The following is a 27,393-nucleotide window of genomic DNA, read 5'->3' on the forward strand; positions in this document are numbered from 1 at the left end:
GTGTTTTATCCGGCCATTAGATTATGTGTATACTCCCTCCAGTCTTTAATATAAAATCTAGTTGACTAATTTAGAAAGATTAAGAAAATTAATTAAATTAGTTATTTGTAATAAATATTTGTTATCTTTCCTAAAATATCCTTGCTAAAAAACACTCCATCTTGTGTTAGATATCATGATATGAGATTTCATTATTCTCTTTATTTCTTTACTTCCTCCGTCCTTTTATAAGAGACACTTTCTATATATCTCTTATTTCTATTTATAATACTCCTCCGGTCCTTAATGTAAGACCCATTTAACTAATTTGATTAGATTAAGGAAGTTAGGTAAGTTAGTTAATTATAAAAAAAGTGCCACATTTTTCCTAAAACACCATAATCATCTTTTTTAATACCTCATCTCCCTCTTCTATTTGATTATGGTTGAGAGAGTATCTATAGGGGTAATTTAGAGAAAATTGATAAATATGATAAATGGGTCTTATATTTAGGACCAAAACCAACTTAAGAATTGGGTCCTATATTAAGGACCGGAGGAGTAGATATTTAGAAGATGTCTCTAAAAAATTTTGTTATTTTCCTATTTTACCTTCATTTAATTACTCACATTAATATCATTGTATTTATTATGAAACTGAATTGTTAACGAGTCTCCTTTTGCTATTAGCTAACTTTTCTTCTTTAACTCAACCCTCTCTCCACATGAATAAGAGTATTTTTGAAGAAAGAGTTATAAGTTTTACCTATTCATTGCATTTGACTAATATTTTGATTACAGATATTCGGTTAATTGTTTCTTATAAAAAGGAATGGAAGGAGTAATGCTTAATCAAGATACCATTACACTTTATAGCTGCATTTGTAGGCACATTAAATTGGGATATGATATGGGGAGATGGCGTAATAAAAGTGGTTCGGTTCAGTGCAGTATTTATTACTAAATTTTTACTCCATTCCAAACAAGAACATTAAGGTACGTTTGGATAACCCCAAATTAATCATAGTTTCAGGAGTGCTTTTATACTAAACTTCTTTCATATGTTTATTTAAAATAATTCCAAAAAACTAATCCAAATTTTTTAAGAGTCAAGTGATCCTCCTATTCTCACTTTTGTTTCTAATTCAGGCATTATGTATTTAAAGCATTTAAAAAAAAAAATCCAAACAAGCATACGCCCGAATTAAGATACACAAATAAGTTGGCCCTCCAGAGCCCAATAATATTTTCCGAAAGGCAAAAGCAAAGGGTCGGTGCGGTACAAATGCAATGAAGCAACTCGCCAATCCACAAAATTGACCAACGCTGGACGAATTGACTACGAGCGATAGTGGAGGCTAGGAGGGTAAAAACTGAAAAGTTTCAAAAAAATAAAAGGAAAATCGTGTTGACATCCAACTAAAAAAACATAATTACTAAAAAAATTTAATTAATTATCAATAATTAAACCATCACTTGTTAATATTTATACCCTCACTTATTATTGACAACTGATTGTAATCTTTTAGTAATTATCTTCTTTAGGCAAGATCTCAATGCGATTTCTTCTAAAAATAAAATCCATTTTCATCACAAGCTTTCCATTCAACATATAATTAAACTAATTTATGATTTATCTAGCACTCCGAAATATCGTTTTAATAACACCAAATTATATACTAAACTATTAACGTGGTTTTGGCACAAATTTTGACCTTATAGTATTTTCTTTGCAACGATGAACGCTTAAACTCAAAATATTGAATGGTACATAAATAATAGGAGGAATTACACTAAGGTCTCATGATTTTAACTCTATTACGATAAGGTCCCAATCAGTTGTCAATGACGATTGGGATCTTTTGGTGATAAAGTTGAAACCATGAGATCTCCGTGTAATTCTACCTTTAGAATGTCGAATAATCTACAAATTAATTTTGAATACTGAGTCCTGCTTAAGAAATACTTAGATGCACCTTAATCCTTAAAAATATATGGCTAGAAATGGTGAATTTATATTTTTTTTTAATCAAGAAAACAAATACTAACGATTTCAAATTACATGCGAGATAAAATCTGTAACTTCTCACTTATAAAATTTTTTTTCATATCACCAAATTACAAAGACATTTGAAAACACTACGTATGAAAGATGAAACATTTAAATTTTTTAGCAAAATTAATTAACATTACACGTAAAGCTTATTACAGATATGGACAGATCTCAATCCTTGTAGTCTAGAGTTAGCGAAAATTGATCCGCCTGAAAAAACTTGGAGACTAAAATCTTGCATTAAAACCATCAGCTCCGAGGGCATGAAATCTGATAACTGAACAATTTTATGTAGCCATCACCACATGGTATCAAAGTGGCCTTTGTAATTAATGACATAAAAGTTTCCTTATAAATAAAAGATCATAGATTCAATGTCACTTGTAAGACCGTCAGCACCTACCCCTCTATAAATAAAAGTGTAAGTGTCTGTTGTATTATTTAAAATCTAAAGATCAAAAGAAAAAATAATTAGGAAGTTGAAGGATGACAAACATCATTCAAAAGATCGGCTTCGATTTTTAGATAAAACACCTATATTAATAAGGTATAAGGACAGACATAAACCCTGATAGATGGATCCAGTAAATATCATTAAAAAAAAAGGAGAATTACTATGAAATCTCACGAAGAAGATTTAATTACTAAAAAATCTCAATAACAACTAAACAGCATAAATCAATTGTCATTTTCTATACTGAAACTTGTCAATACATGTTCCTCAAATTGTCAACAGAATTTAGAGTAATTCAATTTTTTTATGAAATTTAATTATAATTTTCTCTAAAAGAATAATCAAAAGAGATGGGACTCGGGGGTGCGCATAAAGAACTCGCGCCTGTCAGAGTAGCAAGAGCTTGGAAATTTCAATGTAAAAGACAAAATAAAGAAATTAAAGAAGGAAAAAAGACAGAAAAATGCTACTTAAACTTCATAATCTCCAAATGGTATGTTAAATTTCAGAAATCCCAATTTGGTCTCAAGAGACCAAATTGGAATTATTATGTAAAAAGAAAATACCAAATTGCCCTTGATTTTAAATATTGGTTTTAAAATATCACAGCTCCCACTGGCCGGCCGGTCACTAGAGCTCTGACAGCGGCAGTCAACGGAGCTCCGGCGACAGGCCGACAATTGGTCACCGGAGTTCCGTCGATCGGAAAAAAAAATTTTTGAGAATTTTTGTAACTTCAATATAACGGTTAACAACTTTTATAATGATATTAACAACTTCAGTATAGCAATTAACAACATGTTTTCTGGGAAATTCAACAAACTCCGGCAACCGGAAACAATATTTTTGAAAATTTTTACAATTTCAGTATAACGGTTAACAACTTTTATAATGATATTAACAACTTCAGTATAGCAATTAACAACAAGTTTTCTAGGAAATTCAACAAACTTCGGCGACCGAAAACAATTTTTTTGAAAATTTTTACAACTTCAATATAACTGTTAACAACTTTTATGACCTTATTAACAACTTCAGTATAGCGGTTAACAATAGGTTTTTGAGTTTGTTAAAGGCATTATTGAAGTTATAAAAATGTCACTTTTTTAATTTTTCGAAAAACCTATTGTTAATTGCTATACTGAAGTTGTTAATAGAATTACAAAAATTGTTAACCGTTATACTGAAATTGTAAAAATTTTCAAACAAAATTATTTCCGGTCGCCGGAGCTTGTTGAATTTTCCAGAAAACCTGTTGTTAATTGCTATATTGAAATTGTTAATAGCATTATAAAAGTTGTTAACCGTTATACTGAAATTGTAAAAATTTTCAACTTCAGTGTAACGTTAACAATTATGTTTTTTAAAAAAAATTTTACAACTTCAGTATAACGGTTAACAACTTCGATATAGCAGTCAACAACAAGTTTTTCAAAAAATTCAAAAAGTGGCATTTTTATAACTTCAGTAATGCCTTTAACAAACTCAAAAACCTATTGTTAACCGCTATACTGAAGTTGTTAATATAATTACAAAAACTGTTAACCGTTAAACTGAAGTTGTAAAAATTTTCAAAAAAATTGTTTCCAGTCACCGGAGCTTGTTGAATTTTCCAGAAAACCTATTGTTAATTGCTATATTGAAGTTGTTAATAGCATTATAAAAGTTCTTAACTGTTATACTGATGTTGTAAAAATTTTCAAAAAAATTGTTTTCTTCCGCCGGAGCTCCGACGACCGATTGTTGAATTTTCTGAAAAATCTATTGTTAACTGATATGCTAAAGTTGTTAATAACGTTACAAAAGTTATTAACGGTTATATTGAAATTGTAAAAATTTTCAAAAAAATTGTTTCCGGCCGCCGGAGTTTGTTGAATTTCCTAGAAAACCTATTGTTAATTACTATACTGAAGTTGTTAATATCATTAAAAAAGTTGTTAACCGTTATACTGAAGTTGTAAAAATTTTCAAAAAAATTGTTTCCGGTCGCCGGAGTTTGTTGAATTTCCTAGAAAACCTGTTGTTAATTGCTATACTGAAGTTGTTAATATCATTACAAAAGTTGTTAACCGTTATACTAAACTTGTAAAAATTTTCAAAAAAATTTTTTTCGATCGACAGAACTCCGGTGACCAATTGTCGGCCGGTCGCCGGAGCTCCGGTGACCGGCCGGCCAGTGGGGACTGTGATATTTTAAAAACAATATTTAAAATTAAGAGCAATTTGGTCTTTTCCTTTCACATGATAATCCCAATTTGGTCTCTTGAGACCAAATTGGGATTTATGAAATTTAACATACTATTAGGGGATTATAAAGTTTAAGTAGCATTTTTCTGTTAAAGAACAACAACCATTAATACAAGTGTACTTTTATTCACCGCAACTTGTTTTAAAATGAATAAAGTTGCCGATAAGAAACATAAAATAAACAAGCAAAGGTGTTGGGTGGACTTAGTTGCCGTTAATCATGCTCAATTTGGCCTCCTTTTCGAAATGCTTAGGAAGAGAAAAAGAGCACATGCCCCAATAAAGTAGGCCCTTCATATTACAAAAGTGACGGATACAAATGAAGCAACGCGGCAATCCACAAAAGCGACAAATACGCGGGACGACTTTAGTTGACTTGACTTGTTGACCACAAAGGCTGAAGCAAGACATAATTGGATGAGAGGCATTTCGCATTCGTTGATCTCTGAATCTGAAAAGAGAAATCAAGTCTACAGAATCTGAAGCTGCCATTTTTGAGACCTTCGCTTCTCTCCACATTGGCCAGGTTATTTCTTTCGTCCCACCTTGGAAATATTTTGTTTGATCTCTTTTGTTACATTAATCAAGAAACCAAACCATGTCGTTGCTGAAAAGCGAGGACTTAATGACTGTATGGTATCCATTATTATGGGCTTATAAATAGCTTATAAGCATAAGCCCGACTGACACGGTAATACTATTTGGATGGGTTTTTTTTGCAATCGGGTTTTTATATGAAAAGATATAATAAACTATAAGCTAAAATTAACAACTTATAACTTATAACTTATTATTTATAACTTCTAAAATATAGAGAGAGAAAAAGTTAAGAAATTTATTACCTTCTTTGGTTCTTATTATAAGCCTCAAATAACTAATTTGTAGATAACAAAAAAATCAATTAAAATTAGTTGAAAGTAATAAATAAGTTAGAAATATACTTTTATTTTTAATTATGCTCATAGAAATATACTTTTACTTTTTCATACTTCACTTTATATTTAAAATATCTTTTATAATTTCTCTAGAGTTTTAAAATTGAATTCACTTATTAAATTTGACTTCTTCATTTAAATTATTTTAATTTCATTGTATTATGTGATATCATTTTTTTAAATCATGTTTCATTATTTATTAAAATTTAGACTCATTTTAGTCATTTTATAACCAAAGTTATTTTTACTCAATCATAATCCAAACAACATTTTACTAATATCACTTTTACAAATTATCTTTTCTGAACTTCAATTCAAACACAATTCAACTCATCTAATTTAATTTTTACTCAACTTCACTTTTTCAAAAGCTATTTTTTTAATAAGTTACTTTTTCAATCGCTGATCCAAACGGAACCTTAATAATTAGTTTCAGATAGCTTAAAGTTGAAGGTTATTGAAGCAAGAATCCACAAGCACATTTCCACGTCCTATGACCAGTTATTTTTAATTTTTTTATATACATGTCTTTTTTTTTTGGTGACAATACTTTCTTTTATATATATATATATATATATATATATATGAACTCTACAGGTTGAGAGCCAACTGTAGATCGGTTTAAAGATCAGGAGCGGTGGAGGTATCTGGCGATATTTGTGAACGATCTTCCCTTCACATACAGGTCAATACTTACATTCTTCTCTCCCTCTTTTTTCTTTTTTCTTTTTTCCTTCACCCCATCCACACACTGTTTAGCAAGAATTTTTTTTATGAAAAAATTCTGCTCGCAAATCCAATGAAACTTAAACACGTGAGATCTGAAAACTATATAGACTACGTGTACGTACGTTGGGCTTTTTTACGCAAATGCTGTAAAGGCTGAACAGTAAAATTTATTACTAAAATACCACTCAGTACGGACTATTTATCAGGATGCTGGAGGCAAAATGGCTTTTGGCAAAGTGAATTTTAGATAAACAAAGAACCTGTTCTTGAGAACGAGTTTTTCATCTCTAAATTTTTCTTTTTTAAATATTTTTTCTGAAAAGGTGGCAGATATTCTATATAACCCTGCAAATCCTCCCTCCCCATTCTCTCTCTTTCTGTGCGCCCCCTCATTCCTAATTTGAAAAAAAATGGAGCGAAGTATAAATTTAACAATAAACTTATATGCTATAGGCATATAACACCATTAACATTTGAGAGTTGTAAAAATATATATAAACTTTGTGAAAGGGAGCAAAATTACCATATCTGTTAAATACTCCAAACGTCCGTTAACATTCTCTCCTCCCTCCCTCCCTCTTTGTTCTGTCACCGACTTCATCTTTCAGAGCAGGTGGCTCCCAGAAGCCATTAGTGAGAGCAGCCATTTTCAGAGGATCAGATCTGCACCTCATCAAGAAAAGAGCATTCTTCAAAAGAATACATTTACAGATTTACTCACCCTCGCCTTATCTTCTCCATCCTCATTCTTCTTCTCTATATCAATCTCGGCCCCAAACGCTCTCAGAGCTTCACAAATCATCAGTGGCAGATGAACCCATCTCTTATTCTGATGCGTTAAACCCAGTTCTTGCTGCAAATTTTGACGATCTAATGAAAACCTTTGCTCTCTTTTTTGAAAGCTTGCTTCTCCTCTTCTCTTCTTCAATCTCGTGTTTATGGGCTTTAGAGACTCTACTGATATCCCTGCAATTATCCACTTCTTTGCTTCTGATTCTAACCCCGACTCTCTCTGTTACTTTTTGCAATTGGCCGAAAGAATGAAACTTGATTCTTGCCTGAGAAACTGAGAATGAAGGGGATCGGGAATAACATAATAAGAGGAAAGGGTTTTTGCCTGATTGTGGATTTCTTTCTTTGTTTTTTTTTTAATAGACGCTTGCCGGAGAAATTTTGGGGGGAAGAAAGAGAGAGATAATATATAGAAGAAAAGAACCGAACCTGTGAGTAAGCAAGACATATACAACCCCTCACATTTCTTCTACAGGATAAAATACTACTCAGTACGAACTATTTATCAGGCTGCTATAGGCAAAATGGCTCTTGGCAACGTGAATTTTAGATCAACAAAGAACTTGTTCTTGAGAACGAGTTTTTCATCCCTAATTTTTTCTTTTTTAAATATTTTTTCTGAAAAGGTGGCAGATATTCTATATAACCCTGCAAATCCTCCCTCCCCATTCTCTCTCTCTGTACGCCCCCTCATTCCTAATTAAAAAGAATGAAGCAAAGTATAAATTTAACAATAAGCTTATATGCTATCGGCATGTAACACCATTAACATTTGAGAGTTGTAAAAATATATGTAAACTTTGTGAAAGGGAACAAAATTACCATATCTGATAATTACATAAAGTGTAATTTTAAATTTCAAACAAATCAGTCTGGCAGCAAAAGGACAAAGTGCAAAATTGACATTTAAATAAGGAATCTCTGAATTTTATCCTCAAAAGCTATTGTTCACCACTTCTGTAAAACCATGGCTTCAAACATTTGAAAGCATGGGTCATGGAACAAGTGGTTATGCCCCAAAATAAAAGATCACAGATTCAAGGGGTGTTTAGGTTTTAATAAAAGTACTTTTAGAAAGTATTTTTTTGTAGATCGAGATTAATTTTTTCACATATTTATTTCGTATACCATAAAATTATTTTTAAAACGACGGTTTTTTGTTTCCATCTAAACACCCCCTCAATGTGACTTATAAGACCGGCAGCACATGCCACTTTATAAATTAAAATAAGAGAAATAAAAGTGTCTTTTATACGATTTAAAATCTAAAGATCAAAAGAAAAAATAATTAGGAAGTTGAAGTATTACAAACATCATTCAAAAGATCGGCTTCGATTTTTAGATAAAACACCTATATCAATAAGGAATAAGGACAGACAAACCTCGATAGATGGATCCAGTAAATATCATAAAAAAAACATACTTGAAAGAGATGGGACTCCGGGCCCTGGGGGGCGCGCACAAAGAACCCGTGTTTGTGAGGGCAGCAAGAGCTTGGAAATTTTAATGTAAAAGACAAAATAAAGAAATTAAGGAACAACAGCCATGAATACACGTTTACTTTTATTCACCGCAACTTGTTCTAGAAACATAAAATAAACAAGTAAAGGTGTTGGGTGGACTTAGTTGCCGTTAATCATGCTCAATTTGGCTCCCCTTTCGAAATATTTAGGAAGAGAAAGAGAACACATGCCCCCATAAACTAGGCCCCCCAGATTACAAAAGTGACAGATACGAATGAAGCAACACGGCAATCCACAAAAGCGACGAATACGCCGGAGGACTTTAGTTTACTTGACTTGTTCACCACAAAGGCTGAAGCAAGGAATAAACATACGAGGTAGGCATTTCACATTCGCTGATCTCTGAATCTGAAAAGAGAAATCAAGTCCGCAAAATCTGAAGCTGCCATTTTTGAGACCTTCGCTTCTCTCCACATTGGCCAGGTTATTTCTTTCGTCCCACCTTGGAAATATTTTTGTTTGATCTCTATTGTTACGTTAATCAAGACACCAAACCATATTGTTTCTCACTAAGGCTGAAAAGCAAGGACTTAATAATTAGTTTCAGATGGCTTAAAGTTGGAGGTTATTGAAGCAAGAAATCTAATCACATTTCCACGTCCTCTGACCAGTTCATTTATTTTTATATGCATATACTTTCTTTTATTTATATATATATGAACTCTACAGGTTGAGAGCCAACTGTAGATCTGTTTAAAGATCAGGATCGGTGGAAGTATCTTGCGATATTTGTGAACGATCTTCCCTTCACATACAGGTTAATACTTCCATTCTTCTCTCTCTCTCTCTCTCTGAAAAAATTCTGCAACGACTATCAGGATGCTATAGGCAAAATTGTTCTTGGCAAAGTGAATTTTAGATCAACAAAGAACTTGTTCTTGAGAACGAGTTCTTCAGCTCTAATTTTTTTTCTTTTTTAACTATTTTTTCTGAAAAGATGGCAGATATTCTAAGTAACCCCGCAAATCCTCCCTCCCCATTCTCTCTCTTTCTGTACGCCCCCTCATTCCTAATTAAAAAAAAAGAAGGAGAAAAGTGTAAATTTAACAATAACTTTATATGCTATAGGCATATGGCACAATTATCCTTCTAGAGTTGTAAAAATATGCTCTTCCGGTCCTTATTATAAGACCCAATTTGACTTTTTATTTGGTCCTAATTATAAGACCCAATCCATTTTGTCTTTTATATTTATGTATTTTTTTTCAAGATAATCCTTCTAATAATGATAGTTTTAGCCAATATACTTAATTAGCAAGGATATTTTAAGAATGACAACACTTATTTATTATAAATAACCAACTTAACTTACTTCCTTAATCTTCTCAAATAAATCAATTGAGTCTTATAATTAGGACCGGTATATAAACCTTGTGAAAGGGAGCAAAATTACCATACCTCCAAACGTCCGTTAACATTCTCTCCCTCCCTGCCTCCCTCCCTCCCTCCCTCTTTGTTCTGTTACCGCCTATGTTACTCCCGATCCCCTTCGTTCTCAGTTTCTCAGGCAAGAATCGAGTTTCATTCTTTCGGCCAATTCCAAAAAGTCACAGAGAGAATCGGGGTTAGAATCAGAAGTGAAGAAGTGGATAATTACAGGGATATCAGTACAGTCTCTAAAGCCCCTAAACACGAGATTGAAGAAGAGAAGAGGAGAAGCAAGCTTTCAAAAAGGAGAGCAAAGGTTTTCATTTCGTCAAAATTTGTGAGTAAGCAAAACATATACAACCCAGCACTCAAATCCGTCGTCCCTCGCATTTCTTCTACAAGATAACATAGGCGGCCTCCAAGTTCTTCGTAGAGACCAGTGGGTGGACGCCGGAGACGGAGGAAGGTTTGTGAGAGAAGGAGAGAGAGAGAGATGAAGGAGGAGAGAGAGAATGTTACATTTGGTGAGACTGGAACGGACGTTTGGAACATTTAACATTTTAACTGAAGAGAAAATTAATACAGGTCTTTCTGTATAATTAAATTTTTAAATGAGTATTTTTCATTAATTTTCTCTTGACCGAAATGATAATTTTGCTCCTTTTTATGAAGTTTATGTATATTCTTTGCACCCCTAAAAAGTTAATGATACTATATGTCCCTGCTATATAAGTTTAGTGTTAAAATTGTACTTTTACCTTTAAAAAATTTCACACGTTTCCTTGCTTCTCTCCTTTTCTCATAATAACACCTACCACTAAATATTTATATATAAATATAATATGGATTTTTTTTTCTCTGGTGAAAGATAAAACATGTGAATTGCCTCCCGGATATTAGTTTTATAAAATTGACATCATTGTTGGAACAGCATTGCAAGTTGCAACACGGCAACCCCACAGACATAAATAGGTGAGAGGCATCTTTTTTGAAGAGAAAGCAAATCTCAGCAAATCCTGAATCTGCCATTTTTGAGCTCTTTCTTTCGCTTCCCTCTACATCGATCCAGGTTATTTCTTCTCTTTCACTTATTTATTATTCTGTTTTGCTTGCCCTTTTTCCCCGGATTTTTCTCAGGGAAATTCTGAAAAAAGATTTGTTGTTGATTTTGGCTCTTCCTTGTTGGCTACCTTACTGTCGTAGATCTGTAGACCTGATCTATTGACTAAGATCTTCATTTATCTTATTCAGAATTTTTTAAAGAAGTCAATGCAAAAGCAAACTGCTCGAGTTCTTTATTTTTTTCAAGTATAACTTTGAATCAAGTTTTTTAGTCTATATTAACTAATTTAGTTTACATTCTGTCCCAATATGATAAAAATATTAAACAAATAATTACATAAAATATTTTTAATATAGTTGACAGCTCGAACTTAGGTGTATATTTTTAAAATAGAAGACAAGATGTAAAGGTAGCTAGAGTATTTTGCACAATAAATAAGTAAAGATGTTGGGTGGACTTAACTAGTCGCTGTTGATCATTCGCAAGTTTGTCCCATTTTGGAAATATTTTATATTTTTGCTTAATCTCTGTATATCGCGTTGATCAAGAACCCTTATCATTTCTCAGTAAGGCTGAAAAAAAAAAAAACAAGGATTAGTTTCAGGTTGAAGCAAGAGATTATATTGACATGGATGCAACCATTGCTTTAACGCTCATAGAAGGTTTGTTGATCTTATTGGCTATAGCAACTAATAAAGCTCTCAGATTTCTCTGTCCTTCCCTTCACGTTGTTCATCAGATCAGGTGATTATTAATATATAATCCCCAGATTAATTTTATATTCTTTATTTTCTTGCTCCATTGACCAATAATTATCTATGTCTGTCTATAGTTGTAAAGGCGAAGATGCTTCAGTTTCAACAGTTTCTTCTTCTGATCGTATTGCTGTTGGTGATCCTCCTCCTGCAACCAAGTATGATGTGTTCCTTAGTTTTAGAGGCGAAGACACTCGCAAAAATTTCGCGAGTTATCTTTATGAAGCACTTTGTAAAGCAAACATTCACTCTTTTATGGATCACAAACTCCACAAAGGAGATGATATCTCACCCATTCTTCTAAGAGCCATACAGGAATCAGAGATTTCTGTGATTATTTTCTCTGCTGATTATGCTTCTTCAACTTGGTGTTTGGATGAGCTTGTTCACATATTAGAGTGTAAGAAAAAATTTGGAAGGATTGTGGTACCTATTTTCTACAAAGTTGACCCATCAAATGTTAGCAAACAAAGTGGGAGCTTTGGATATGGATTTGCTAAGCTGAAGCAAAGATTTAAAGACAACCCAGAGAGACTACATAAGTGGGAAAATGCTTTGATCCAGTCAACAAGCCTCTCTTCTAGATGGGATTCCACGAATATCAGGTACCTTCTAGTCATTCTTTGATATACTAGTGTAGATCACGTGCCTTGTATATATTAAAAAAAAAAAAAAAGAAAGTAGAGCTTTAATTTGATCATGTCTAATAGAGTTTTAGTACTCATTTCGATCTTAAATAGTAAGAGCTATGTTTGTTTTGATTCTAAAGTTTGGTGTGAATGGGGAAAAATGAGAATTAGGAAAATCAGGGAGAGAATACTACAAAGAAAAACCTCAAAAAGTAATAATTTTTGTTAACTATTTTTAGGAGTTATCCTTCATAATATTCTTTTCTTTTCAATTTTCTTTTCATCCAAATTAATGGTAAGTGTAAGACCTCAATTCAATTTATCGACTAAATTTATATTCTTTTTTTCTTAAACTATTGCCTTATTAGTTGCACATATTGGGGGGTTTTTGATCAAGAGAGTAGTCAATAGAAATAATTAAAATGGTATTAACAAATTTAGTCTTCATAGTAAAATCATAAGGATTTAATTTGGAGGTCTCGAGACACCAAGAAATAATTAAAATGGATACTTTAGTGAAACTATAGATATACATTATTTACAAATAGATAATTTAACCAATTTTCTTATTCTCTGTAAATTAATTATTTAGCTTTTATATTTAGGACCATAAGACTGTAAATTTGCTAATCCATTTTAATTTCATTAGTCTACCTAATTTCTTGACATTTTTATACTGAATATTTTTCTTAAAAAAATATGAATTTTTACTAGGCCTGAGACCAAATTCATTAAAGAAATTGTGGAAGATATCTTGAGCAAACTGAACTACTATACATCATCAACATCATCATGTCATGTTGAAGGACTCGTGGGCATTAATCATCAAATTGAGAAAATAGAAGAACTCTTGATTGATGCTCGGATACTAGGAATATGGGGCACAGGTGGTATAGGTAAAACTACCCTTGCCAAAGCTTTGTTTGGCAAATTGAAATCACAATTTGAAGCTTCCTCATTTGTTGGAAATGTAAGAGAACAACTTGCAAGAAATGGAGTTGAAAAATTACAAGAACAATGCCTTAAAGAATTATTAAAAGATGAGGGCCTTCACATCTACAACATGAGATCCACTTTTGTGAAACATAGGCTTCAACGCAAGAAAATCCTTCTGATACTTGATGATGTGGACAATTTATTAACAGCAGAAGATTTAACCAAGTTGTGTGATTGGTTTGGAGAAGGAAGTAGAATTATTGTTACCTCCAGAGACATGCAAATTCTTAAGAATTCTTCTGCAAGTACAACATATCATGTTAAGGGATTAGAGTTCAATGATGCTCTAAATCTCTTCAGTTTGAAAGCATTTAAGCAAAATGAGCCATTTAAAGGCTATTTGGGGTTATCAAAGTTTGTTGTGAGTCATTATTGTCAAGGAAATCCATTAGCTCTTGTAGTGTTGGGTTGTTTTCTTTATCGAAAAACAAAAGAAGTGTGGGAAAGTGCATTGGAAAAACTAAAACAAGCCCCACATAAAGACATTTTTAGTGTTCTAAAATTGAGTTTTGATGGACTTGATGAGATGCAGAAGAATGTATTTCTTGACCTTACAATTTTCTTGAAGGGAGGAGCATGGAGGGTTTCTCTAGATTGTTTAAGAAGCTTATATGGTTCTTCTGCATATATTGACATATGTGTGCTTAAAGAGAGATCCCTCATTTTAGTGAATGAAAATGGTGATATTGAGATGCATGCTCTTCTAATGGACATGGGGCTTGAAATTTCTAGGCAACAATTCATATCTAACCCAGAAAAACCCATTCGACTATGGAGGCACGAGGATATTTATCGTTTTTTCAACAATGACAAGGTAATAATTTATTTTTATTTTCTTGTCATTTATTTTCCTAAAAATTTATTTTTCATTCGTTAGAAATTTAAAATCCTCTGTAAGTCTCAATATTTGTCTAAGTAGTTTTTTTTTTTTTAAAAAAATGTTCCCTGCTTTGATTAAAATTGGTTCGGGTGCAGAGCCTTTGTGTTGGGTGTAATTTATTAATCTTCTTAAATTTTGGAAAATAATTTATTATCAGGGAAACATGAATTTTCAGGAATTTTTTAATGAAATGCACAATAACGTCATTAATATTCATATTTCTGAAAGCAGATATACTTAACTGTTGTTTCCCTTAACTTGTTATTACTAGGCGACGGTGGAGGCAGTTCGATGCGTGTCATTAGACATGAGCAAGATGAAAATGATTAAATGGAGGTCTAGTGATTTTCAAAAAATGCACAATTTAATATTCCTTAGAATTTACAAGTCAGATCAAAGGAGAAAGCCTTCAAAGCTGAACCTTTTTGGACATTTGGATTATCTCCCAGAAGAATTAAGGTTTTTTAGGTGGGAAGAATATCCACTACCATATGTACCATTGCATTTCTGTGCCGAGAATCTTGTTATCCTTGGAACACCTAATAGTAATATCCGACAACTGGGCAATGGGACTCAGGTATGTACTATCATTTTTCATAGATCGCATCAAACACTGACCAGATTAAATCATTCACAATGCAAAGTGCTTTCTACTTTTCAGCATTTTCCAAATCTAAGGAGAATGGATGTACAGTATTCAAAAGATCTCACTGCTATCCCAGATCTATGCCATACCCCTAAGATTGAAAAGCTGTGTCTTGATGGTTGTGTGAGTTTGGCTCATATCCATTATTCTTCAGATGTCTCGGGAAGGAATGTGACCCTATATATACAAGATAGTAGGCCATTGGAGATGGACATTGAGGGCATTTTTAGAATGGAAGGGCTTAGTCCATCAGGGTTTGAGATTGTTCGCAGTTATAGTTTGGACGGTTGCGATAATTTGTCAATGAAGGTCGAGGTACGTGGCAAGATCATGTCGGGTGTTGGATTTAAACACGTGGAAGAGAATGCAGAATTGAGACAGAGATTGGAGTGTTTACTTCCATATGTGAAGAGAGTTGAATGGTCGGAGAGTGCAATTGATGATTTCAACCAACATTATAACTACCATCTGCATTATACCGATCCTTTTTACTCCCTTGCCACAGATAATGACCTACCACTTACAACACAAGTGGCGGCTATGGCGACAACGATGGCAACTACGACCACGTCAACGGAATATTATGATAGTAATAACAGTGTTACATTAACAAGGTATCACAGCAGCATCACTCCCAAGGAATTGATGAATTATCGGGAGCCATTAAATAAGAATATTCCTCGAGATTTAATTTTGAAAGCATTTTATTATGGTTATAGCCGACAATGCGGGCGAACCAGTAGGTCAAGCGTCACGGGTTGGAAGAATCTGTCCCCTTGAAAAGGTGGCATTTGACCAAGCCTTAAGCTGCCATTTTTAGGTGGCTCAACCTATGTTACCGACTCTAATTGTGGCTAAATATATTTAAGGGAAAATCACTGTCCTAGTCAAGAAAAATGTTTACTGAAAAGTCCCAAAAGATATTTAAACAATTAAAAAGTTCTTTGAGACATGAGGGTGAGAGCTGAAAATAATGCAATGATCATTCTATCCTCATTGACAAGTAAGGAACCAAGCATTAACAAGTGATGGTCTTGGCATTGACAATTAGATCTGTAAACTCAACTATTGACAAGTGAGAGTTCATGCAATGACAATATGTTCTGTCAATATGATATTGCATTGACAAGTGAGAGAAAAAAAAAATTGACAAGCTACTGCACATCAAAATATAACTAAGTATAAATTCTAATTAACTAACCAAACATGACAACTCAAGGCCGAGACATTGGCAAGTAATTGTCCAACAATTGACAAGTGTGGGTTCTGGGATTGACAACTGGCTCGGTATGTGCATATTAAACAACTCTCATGACGCAAGCAACTATTGACAACTGATGGTCCAGAAATTGACAAGTGACAACTGATGGTCCAGAAATTGACAAGTGACTATCCAACAATTGACATATGAAGGTCAGGCATTGACAAGTGAGAACATAATAATAACTGCATTATTTTCACCTATTACTTTTATGTCCCAAGGGACTTTTTAGTAGTTTAAACATTTTCTAAGACTTTTCGGTAAATAGCTTCCTTGGCTTGATCTTGCAGTGATTCTCCCTATATTCTATCCATCGATGGATATTCTACTATTGTTCGGCCTAGGTTGGGGCCTAATAGGTTTTTTTTTTTGGGTAGTATGGAGGCCCAGGGCCTAGAACAAGAAAAGACAAAACCAACACAAAACTAACATCCTCAACCCGTGTCTCTCCAGATCATCTGCGCCTCTTCATCTCTTGCCACACGCACAACTTCCTGAGGAATCTCAGAGAATAATCGACATTCTTTTCCCAGGTCTTTCTCAAGACTCAACTTTGCCATAGCATAGGGCCTAATAGGTTTATTGAATAAAAGTGAGGTGTCTGGTTTGAGAATTGTGATGGGCATGGAAATGTGAATGAATATATAGTACAGCGGGCTGGGATTGTGTTTCCGAGAGGAGTTTAACTGTTGGCGCTCTTTTGTGATGCTTATTGATATTCAGATACTGTGTAACATGTATCAGAGTCTGATGAATCCTTTTGCAGTAATCAGATTCTGCTTGTGATTTCAAAATTGACAAATATCCATTTTGCAAACTCTATGTAGTCAAGATTTGGGAAATACATGTTTTAATTTGTATTATAAGTTAAAGGATACTCTACATATGACAAATTATGAAAAATCATATATGCTAGTTTTATCAACGAAAATTGTTTCTCTGGTTAAGTCATACACGTATGGAGAGTAACGCACACAATAGAGCCCGCAGCAATTGTGAAGCAACATTAAGTAATTTATAAAGCACCAGTATTGCGGAAGCCTTCCGTGAATTACATATTAAAAAGCAAAATTAGCATTCCATTCCATAAAACGTTGTTCATATACAATAAAAATAAGAGTAAAATACTCTAGCTCTTCAATTTTACCTTAATTACCCAAACCTCCCTTGTATTTTGAAAATTTATATGGACCTCTCTCAAAATCAAAATACATGTTACACTAATTTCTCCTATATATTTAAGATTCCATTTCCATCTACCCAAACCGTTAGTTGACCGTTAGTCTAACTTTCAAACCTTTTTCTGGACCAAAATACCCCTCTTTATCATTAGAATTAATTAAGCATTTATATTCCCAAAAAACTTTATACAACAAAAAATAGTTATAATACATAAATTTTAAAACTTTTTAATATATTATAAAATTAATTAATTTTGGATTTATTGTAAAAATTTGTAATTTTAATTTTTTATTATATTTTTAAATTTATTTATTTTATTTTTTAAATGGCTAAAAATATATATCAAACATAAATTTTTTTGGCCGGATTAAACACAATTTTTTATTCTAATGATTTTAGTCAAAATATGCAATACAAAATAAAGTCATCTTATTTCTTTCTTTTTCTCTAAATAAGATTTATGTAACGGTAAAAATAATAATATAGGTAGTGATTTATTAGAAAGGGGTAAAATGGTAAATAAAATTTATTTTGAGAATATTTCTAACTGTGTTAAGAGATTGGATGAAACTATATATTTTTAAAATAGAGGGAAGGTCTGTATAATTAAGACATAATTGAAGGGATGTCAATATATTTTACTCTAAAAATAAATGACAATTTTAAGAAAATCCCTCTTGTGCAATGCTATTCGACATTAAGGAGCCTCAATCAGACAATTGTTTAAAGAATTAATATCATCATCAAAGTAATTAAGTAAACATGGATCGACAATCATGAATGATCATGGTGATACACCTTTTTTAGAATGCCAATAATTTATTTTGCATAATGCTTGAAGCATATGCATACACACAAACAATATGAAATAAATTGCAATAAAGATTTTCACTTGTTTAATCCTTGTTACTTTCCAATAATGGAGATGGAGGGATACTCTGCTCATGCCTGAAGAAATTACTTGGATCAACCTTAGACTTCACTTTGACCATCCTTATAAAATTATCCTTATTAAACTACGTGAATCCCCAAGTGCTTGACCTCAGGAAGCTTGTTCCATTGAATTGTTCCATCCCCAGACCAAGTTCTCTATAATTCACATATGCTTGAAGCATAAGGAGTCATGTAGTCATAGAATCCCCTTACCCAATTCATACGCTTTCCCATGCTCTTTTCTCTGTCGTACCACCTTGCCGCGTACTGAGACAAGAACAATGCATTGTAAAGCCCATTGACCAAAGATATTATGTGTATTTAATTTTCAAAGTCAATAAATTTGACATACGTTATATTTCTATATGGTTTTGCCAAAATCTTTCTTTTTGATAACGGAACATGGGGCATAGCCATTGACCAAACAACTGTTTGACATAAAGCCCTTCAAACAATTATGTTTTGAATATTTTTGTGTGAGAAAAAAATGTTTTATGTGGTTCAAAGTTAAATCATTTTAGGTTAAATAGTACTAATAATTATGCTTACTTATCATTAATTATTGCCATATGTGTTTTCCGTAATATTATATAATGCTCTTCCGGTCCTTAATATATGACTTAATTGGGGAGTTAATCTTTACGATGAATATAAAATTTAGTTTTCATATTTATCTATTTTTTCCAGAGTGTCTTTATTGGTGTCCTTTAATCAAGTAAGAGAGAATGAAAGAATTGAGAAAGATGATTAGGGCGTTTTAGAAAAAAAAAATCGTATTAACTAATTTAACTAATTTCATTAATATAATTAAATTAGTTAGATATATCTTCTATCAAAGATCAAGGGAGTATTACTCTTCCTACCTCTGTTTATTTAACAACTATTTTTTGTTATATATGAGATAGAACATGTTAGTAATAATTTTCTCAAATAACTTCTATTTTGATTGTTTGAACTTACCACTTTAATCCTTGAAACAAAACTTGATTGTTTCCTGTGCGTTAGTTGGTCTTATAAGTCGTGTATTGTTACAAGTAGAATAAGCCGTGGTCAACGAATTTGTCCATTTAATATAAAAAAGTGTGGTTTATATTTTTATGAGAAAATTTCACTGCAACCCCTCTTTAGCAAATTAATATCATATTCCCTCCAAAAGATTCTGAAATTTTACTGCACCCATTGGACCAACATGAAATTAAATTTTATAGGTGAAAATACATATATGCCATTTGATTGTTTTTCTTTTCTTTTGTTCTTTCAATTAAAAGGCCCATCGCCGGAGCTTTGACTACTGGCCGAACCTCCATAAGCCGACAATCGACTGGATCTCTGTCCGCTAGTGGTCGAAGCTCCAGTGACCGAAAAATATGTTTGTTTTTAATCATCTTATTTTTGTTATAAATTCCCTTATTTCATTTATTAATACAAACATTGATACTTGTATTGTGAGAGTTGTTAATTTGATTATATTTGTTGTTAATCACCTCATTTTTATTGTAAATCTCCTTATTTCAATTGTTAGTGCAGATATTGACACTTGCATTTATGGGAGTTGTTAATTCACTTATGTTTATGTTAATCACCTTATTTTTGTTACAAATCCACTTATTTTGTTTGTTAATGCGGAGCTAGATATTTGCATTTATAAGAGTTGTTAATTCCCTTATGTTTCTTGTTAAGAACCTTATTTTTGTTATAAACTCTCTTATTCCACTTGTTAATGTAGATCTAGACATTTACATTTATGGGAGTTGTTAATTCCCTTATTTTTTTTGTTAACCATCTTATTTTTGTTGTAAATTTGTTTATTGGACTTGTTAATGTATATCTAGACATTCGCATTCAAAGGTGTTGTTAAATCCTTTATATTTGTTATTTGTCACCAAATTTTTGTCGTAAATCCCTTTATTCCACTTGTTAAGGAGATTAGCAACAAATATAGGGGAATTAACTACTCATATAAATACAAGTGTCAATGTCAGCATTAACAAATATAATGAACATATTTACAATAAAAATAAGGCGATTAACAACAAATATAAGAAAATTAACAACTCCCATAATGCAAGTGTTAATATTTGCATTAACAAGTAAAATAAGGGTATTTACACCAAAAATAAGGCAATTAACAACAAACATATTTTCAGCCATTGGAGCTTCGACCACCAGTGGATTGATTAGAGATCCAATCAATCATCGGTGTCTAGAGCTCCCACCACAGCAACAGTGGCCCTTTATTTAAGGGGAAAAATGGAAAACAAGCAAGGGGCAAAAATGTCATTTTACTTATAAAAATTTAATTTCATTTTGGTCCGGGGGTTGGAGTGAAATTTCAGAAACTTTTGAAGGAAATCTCATATAAATTTGCTACAAAGGGTGTACAATGAAATTTTCCCTATTTTTATACCGTAAATGAAGTCTTGCTCAGATAATAATTGACTTTTTTAAAAGGGAGAATTACAATGAGGTCCCAAGTAATTAAAAAACAAGTCCCAGAGGTTGTTATTCTCACTGTAGGACTTGTTATTACAGGCTGCTCAGATTATTACTTGGGACTTTGTAGTGATTATTTCTCTTATGTGGGACTTAAATGTAATTCTCCCTTTTTAAAATTCATTTATTTTTTCCTTCTCCTACGGCTGCCGCATCCACGCTTCTTGCCTGTTATCTCTCTGTTTTTTTTTTTAATTTCTTTTCTTTGAATACTTTTTTCCCTACTCCATTTGTCATGTTTCTTGTACAAAATGAGAGAATATGAATAAAATTTCTATCTAAATTCTATTCTACCTAACAATTAAATTTACGGAGAACAATATATAAAATAAATTAAATAGCTATAAATATTTATAAATTTATTAATATAATATATCTTAAAATCTACACATATTTAATTATAAAATATGTACACCAAACAATGTAGGACTTAAGTATTGAAGTAGCATATGAATTATCAGGCCATACACAAACATCAAAATGCATATACTCCTCCGGTTCTTAATATAAGACCCATTTAACTAATTTGATTATATTAAGGAAGTTAGGTAAGTTAGTTAATTATAAGAAATGTGACACGTTCTTCCTAAAATACCATAATCATCTTTCTTAATACCCCCTCTTCCTCTTCTACTTGATTATGGTTGAGGAAGTATCTATAGGGGTAATTTAGAAAAAATTGATAAATATAAGAAATGGGTCTTATATTTAGGATCAAAACCAACTCAACAATTAGGTCCTATATTAAGGACCAGAGGAGTACTTAGCCAAAAAAAAATTGTTAGTTGAACAACATTTTGGAAATGCATTTGATCTGTGTGTGTGTGGGGTCTGATATCAGTAGGATAATGCAATGTTATGAAATTAGTGGGATGGTTAAATCAGTTAAGGTCAGTTCCAAAAAAAAAAATTAAATCAGTTAAGATGCCATTTGAGTTGAGATTAAAGGTTATATGTGGGCCATTGGCCCAAACTAACAACACTCCATGAAAGGTTAACAAAGTGAAAAGGATTAATCCCTTTGTAACTTCAAATCTCCGCTGAGAAAGATATTTATATTTAGTATCTAATAATATCTTAAATATGATTACATTTAATAGAGGGAGGCCTATGTTTAGAGGAAAAAAATTTAAAAACTAAAGTACTGAATCTCTCAGCATATAGAGAATCTCTCAACATGTAGAGAACAAAGAACTGCAATAAGCCTTCCATGGTTTTTTATGCAGCCTAACTTGACTTCATTTTTTTTTTTTTGGAATTGTTTTATCAATTGTTATTTTTGTCTTTAAATCCTTTCTTCAATAGTACTCCTCCGTTCCTTATTATAAGAGACATTTGATGTTTATAGCATGTTCCTAAATATAAGAGACACTTAAAAGTTGTCTCTACTTTTTTGTGTTGATTTCCTATTTTACCCATATTTATTGTCTCCAACTCACACTCTCTCTCCTTCCCACTTCTCTTTCTTTTAAGAATTTACTATTGTTCTCTTTCATGCTCTCTCTCCTTATTAATGAGGGCATTTTTGAAAAAAAAATTATACTTTTTACACATTAATTGTTCTTAACTAATTTTAACTGTTTTTTTGATCAACGTAATTCGGTTATTCGTCTCTTATAATAAGGAACGGAGGGAGTAACTAACAGCAGGCTGTTGTCGATACTAATAAACTTTTTTTGACAATAAATTAATTACCTAACAATATGTTACTACTCTTCCGGTCCTTAATATAAGACCCAATTGTTGAGTTGGTTTTGGTCCTAAATATATGACCCATTTTTCATATTTATCAATTTTCGCTAAATTACCCCTATAGATACTCCTCAACCATAACTAAGTAGAAGAGGAAGAGGGGGTATTAAAAAAGATGATTATGGTGTTTTAGGAAAAATGTGTCACATTTCTTATAATTAACTAACTTACCTAATTTCTTTAATCTAATCAAATTAATTAAATGGGTCTTATATTAAGGACAGGAGGAGTATTATTTTCCAAAGTGGAAGATGTGTGGACTGGATGAAGAAAAAAGCTAGAATTTACACGGCAACGCTACGCGCAGACTCTTGCTTCGAAGAAATTCAACTGTTGATCTCTTTGAAGATCAGGAGGAAGCTGCAGATCCCGGTGCCGCCATTTTTGCTATCTTTGTGAGCTATTTCTTCTGCTTCCTCCAGATCCAGGTTAGTACTGCCTAACGCATTTCTCTTCTTTCATTCACTTGCTTCATCCCATCCATCTCCTATTTTACCTACGAATTGTGCAAAACTCCTGCTAGTTTCTTCTTCTAGTGTTAAATCTTTATCTTGCAGTCGTCTGCTTTTACTCGTATCTAATGGAACATAAACACGTGAGATCTGAATGCTATATTTACTACGTGTATGTTGTATAATCCTCATAAACTACATTGAATTAGGAGTACCCATTGTTCGGTGAATTCTTAGTCATTTTTATTTCTGGTCGGCGGATGCCTCTCTGGAAATTTTGCTCCCTTGGAAAAGAAAACGGTTTCATACCCTTTTCCGTACTGTTAGGTCCCTCAACCTCAATAGTTCAACAAGCTGTTTTACGAATTTTATATTTCACTTCACAGTTCAGACCCCTGGACGCTGGTCTATTGTTTTGGTTTTGTTAACAGAATAGCCTAATGGAAGTCCAATAACCAAGGTCATCAGTGAAGCCCAATAGTATTAGATCCGCGTCTTCAGAAGATGCTATAACATATTAGGATAACGATACCTAAGATATTGTGTATTGTGCACTTGCTGAATATTTTTGTTAGATCTGTTTATCATCACGTGAACCAAGAGCCAAACCATAGCACCTCATGAGAAGGTAAAGCCAAAAAACAAGGATTAGTCTGAGGTTGAAGCAAGGAATTACTGTGACATGGATGCAACCATTGTTTTAATGCTCATAGAAGCTGTATTGATTTTGCTGGCAATAGCAATTTCTAAAGCTATCAGATTAATCTCTCCACTTCATGCTACCCATCCTATTTCTGTTGATGATAGGTAACATCCTCTATAGCAATTTCTCTTTGTTCGGTTTTTCTGTTAGTGCAATATTATTCATGATTTCTTTCCATCTGTAGTGGTAAGGATGTTGTTGATGATCCGATTCCCACAGTTTCTTCTCCTTCTCATATCATTGATGCTCCTCTTGCAACCAAGTATGACGTCTTTCTTAACTTTAGAGGGGAAGACACGCATGACAACTTCACAAGTTATCTCTATGAAGCACTTTGCGATGCAAACATTCATACTTTTATGGATCACAAGCTCCACAAAGGAGATAACATCTCACCAATTCTTTTGGAAACAATAGAGGAATCAGAGATATCTTTGATTATTTTCTCTAAAGATTATGCCTCTTCAACATGGTGTATGGATGAACTCGTTCATATTATGAAATGTCGGGATAAATACAAAAGGGATGTCATACCTATTTTCTACCACGTTGATCCATCAAATATTCGCAAACAAGAAGGGAGTTTTGGAGATGGATTTGCTAAGCTTAAGCAAAGATTTAAGCACAACGAAGAAAAAGTGCAGGAGTGGAAAAAAGCTTTGAACCAATCAACAAATCTCTCTGGATGGGATTCAAAGAATTTCAGGTAGCAGCTTCTACTCATTCATCACTTATATTTTCTTTCTTTGGGCATTAAACATGATCATTCTTTTAATTTATATTGATGCTAGGACTGAACCCAAACTCATCAAAAAGATTGTGAAAGATATTCTGAGCAAATTGAATAGCAAGCCGTCCTTTCATCTAGAAGGATTAGTTGGGATTAGTCATCAAATCCAGAAAATTGAAGAGCTACTCGATGAAGCTCGCATTGTGGGAATATGGGGTATGGGAGGTATGGGTAAGACTACTCTTGCTAGAGCTGTATTCCACAAGTTGAAAGCACAGTTTAACGCTCTCTCCTTTGTTGAAAATGTAAGAAAACAACAAGGAATAATTGGGTTTGACAGATTACAACAAGAATGTCTCAAAGAATTAATAAAAGATGAGGACATTAATGTCTTTGACATAAAATCCACTTTTGTAAGAAATAGGCTTCGACGCAAAAAAATTCTTCTGATACTTGATGATGTGGACAATTCAATACCAGCTGAGGATTTAACTAAAGTGTATCATTGGTTTGGAGAAGGAAGTAGAATTATTCTCACATCAAGAGACATGCAAGTACTTCAAAATGCTTTTGCATTTTCAATATACTCTGTCCCAAGATTGGATTTCCATGACGCCCTTCATCTTTTTAGTTTGAAAGCATTCAAGCAAAATGAGCCATTTAAAAGTTATGTGGAGCTATCAAAATCAGTAGTGGATTATTGTCAAGGAAATCCTTTTGCCCTTGTAAAGTTGGGTTCTTTTCTTCAGGGCAGAGGAAAAGAAGAATGGGAAAGTTCTTTGGAAAAAATAGAAGAAACTCCACCCAATTACATTATTGATGTTCTGAAATTGAGTTTTGATGGACTTGATAGGGACCAGAAGAATATGTTTCTTGACATAGCATTTTTCATCAAGGAAAAAGTTGATGTTTCTTTGGACCTAATAGGACAATTATATGGCTCTTCTGTAGATATTGACGTAAATGTTCTTAAAGACAGATCCCTCACTTCATTTGATCACAATGGCTATATTGAAATGCATAATCTTGTGAGGGACATGGGCGTTGAAATTGCTAGACAACAGTCATTTTCTAATCCTAAAGGCTCTGTTCGACTGCGAAGTCATAGGGACATCTATGATTTTTTCATTTGTAACAAGGTAATAATTTAATCTGTCTATTACTATTTTATCTCATTTTCTATGGTATTTTGGTAATTTTTATGTAATAATCGTTGTTCTTTCTTTTTTCCTTTGACTTGCTTACTAGGTGACTGAGTCTATTCGATGCTTGTCATTGGACATGAGCAAGATAAAAAGGATTCCATTGACAATTAATGACCTTCGAAAGATGCATAATTTAATATTTCTAAAATTTTATTGGTCTGATGGGAGAGGGCCTTCAAAGTTGCTTATGGGTAAAGACATGAGTTATCTTCCAGGTGAACTAATTCAAGGTTGTTAGTTGGGAAGAATATCCTTCACCATATGTGCCATTAAGCTTCTTGTGTGGAGAATCTTGTTGAGCTTCAAATTCCTAGTAGTCATATAAGGCAACTTTGGAAAGGAGATCAAGTACGTACTCCTATATGTCTCAAGCCCCCAGATCTTGAATGCTTAAATATTGATGGCTGTGTAAGTTTGGATCAAATCCATTCTTCAAACTGTCCTAGTAAGCTTACCTATTTGCGTCTTAGAGATGATGGGCCAAAGCGAATAAACATCGGTGGCACTATTAAAGGGAGAAGTTGCACTGACAATGATATTGTGCACTATTATATGGATCTTCACAAGTTCATTCCAGGTGACAATGAAGATCTTTGTATCAGGAGGGACTGTCTCTGATGTTCGATTTGAACGTGTTAGAGATATCAGTGATGTCAAAATTGGGGACCATCGCGAGCACAAGTTCATAAAGGGAGTCTATTCCAAAAGACTAATCTATTTGGCAGTAGAGTCCTTAAACTTATAAATCATATTTCAATTGTGAAGATCCTCAATGTGAGACATAGTAGGGAGACAGTTGGCTTCTTTACTTCCATTTGTTAGCAAACCTTACAAGTTAGAGATTCGAGTCTGGGAATTTCAAAATGCATTATTCCTATGATTGTTATTATGGAGACTATTGTCATAGGCGTGATCATTTGATTCTTGCGATGGTGATTCTTGGCAGAGAACGCGGCGTTCAGAAGAGAAGCGGATAATGATAGTGAGGAGAAGATGAGATTGGAAGTTGAAGATGATGAGTTAATGGCACAAGGAGTGTTGTACAACGTAACACATACTACTGTATCAACAAGAATTCTCATTCACATAATTATTGTAAAGGGTATTTGATGTAAAGTCACACTTTTTTTTTTTTTTTAACTTTAACCAGTTATTAGTTAGATAGGTCTAGAAACAAGGGAGTATCATAGATTTTAATATCAAGAGGTCAAAATGGAAAAGTTCAACTAATGAGCTAGAAAAATTAGAACAGTCACGTATATTTTTGAATTAAGTATATCTCTCCTATGAGCATCTTTTATTTGAAACCAACGAATATAAATTAACTAATTGATCAAAACTGTCTCTTGGAAACAAGATCTTTCCTACTTATATACACACATTACATTCACAAAATGATTACATACGCTACATTTAACAAAAAAGGAATCAAAGATAGAGCAAAACAATAGAGTCGATGTCTTGCAATAATACGTGAGTACAAAAACCAATATCTACACATCGATGCATATTGAAAACCATCAAAAGTCAATCACCTGCTGATACTTTTTCTTGAAAACCATAGGAGGAACAAAATGGAGTCATGATCTACATGAATGGGAAAATGAACAAAGAAATCTCCAGCCAACTCTTG

General features: G+C 32.9%; 2 protein-coding genes across 5 annotated transcripts; both read left to right on the forward strand.

The window, feature by feature from the left end:
* Nucleotides 1–8,886: 8,886 nt before the first annotated feature.
* LOC114722118 (disease resistance-like protein DSC1) lies at nucleotides 8,887–23,251 on the forward strand. Its single transcript, XM_028908057.1, has 9 exons — nucleotides 8,887–9,135; nucleotides 9,382–9,469; nucleotides 11,012–11,887; nucleotides 11,976–12,503; nucleotides 13,242–14,337; nucleotides 14,675–14,980; nucleotides 15,065–15,604; nucleotides 23,024–23,098; nucleotides 23,228–23,251. Exons 3-9 carry the CDS (start codon nucleotides 11,772–11,774, stop codon nucleotides 23,249–23,251), a joined length of 2,685 nt encoding a protein of 894 aa, XP_028763890.1. The 5' UTR covers nucleotides 8,887–9,135; nucleotides 9,382–9,469; nucleotides 11,012–11,771.
* On the forward strand, nucleotides 22,967–27,033 carry LOC114722128 (putative disease resistance protein At4g11170). Of its 4 annotated transcripts, XM_028908078.1 has the most exons (5): nucleotides 22,967–23,098; nucleotides 23,698–23,929; nucleotides 24,010–24,531; nucleotides 24,617–25,694; nucleotides 25,804–26,323. In XM_028908078.1, the coding sequence occupies exons 2-5, from the start codon at nucleotides 23,805–23,807 to the stop codon at nucleotides 25,996–25,998; spliced, it is 1,920 nt and encodes a 639-aa protein (XP_028763911.1). In that variant the 5' UTR covers nucleotides 22,967–23,098; nucleotides 23,698–23,804; the 3' UTR covers nucleotides 25,999–26,323. The 4 variants fall into 4 exon arrangements, with proteins under 4 accessions (XP_028763911.1, XP_028763929.1, XP_028763920.1 ...); XM_028908096.1 differs by lacking the exon at nucleotides 23,698–23,929; XM_028908087.1 differs by lacking the exons at nucleotides 22,967–23,098; nucleotides 25,804–26,323 and adding an exon at nucleotides 26,707–27,033 and having other exon boundaries at nucleotides 23,109–23,929.
* The last annotated feature ends 360 nt before the right edge of the window (nucleotides 27,034–27,393 follow it).

Source organism: Neltuma alba, unplaced genomic scaffold (assembly GCF_004799145.2).
Source record: "Neltuma alba isolate B1F8T4 unplaced genomic scaffold, ASM479914v2 tig00002324_pilon, whole genome shotgun sequence".
Classification (NCBI taxonomy): domain Eukaryota; kingdom Viridiplantae; phylum Streptophyta; class Magnoliopsida; order Fabales; family Fabaceae; genus Neltuma; species Neltuma alba.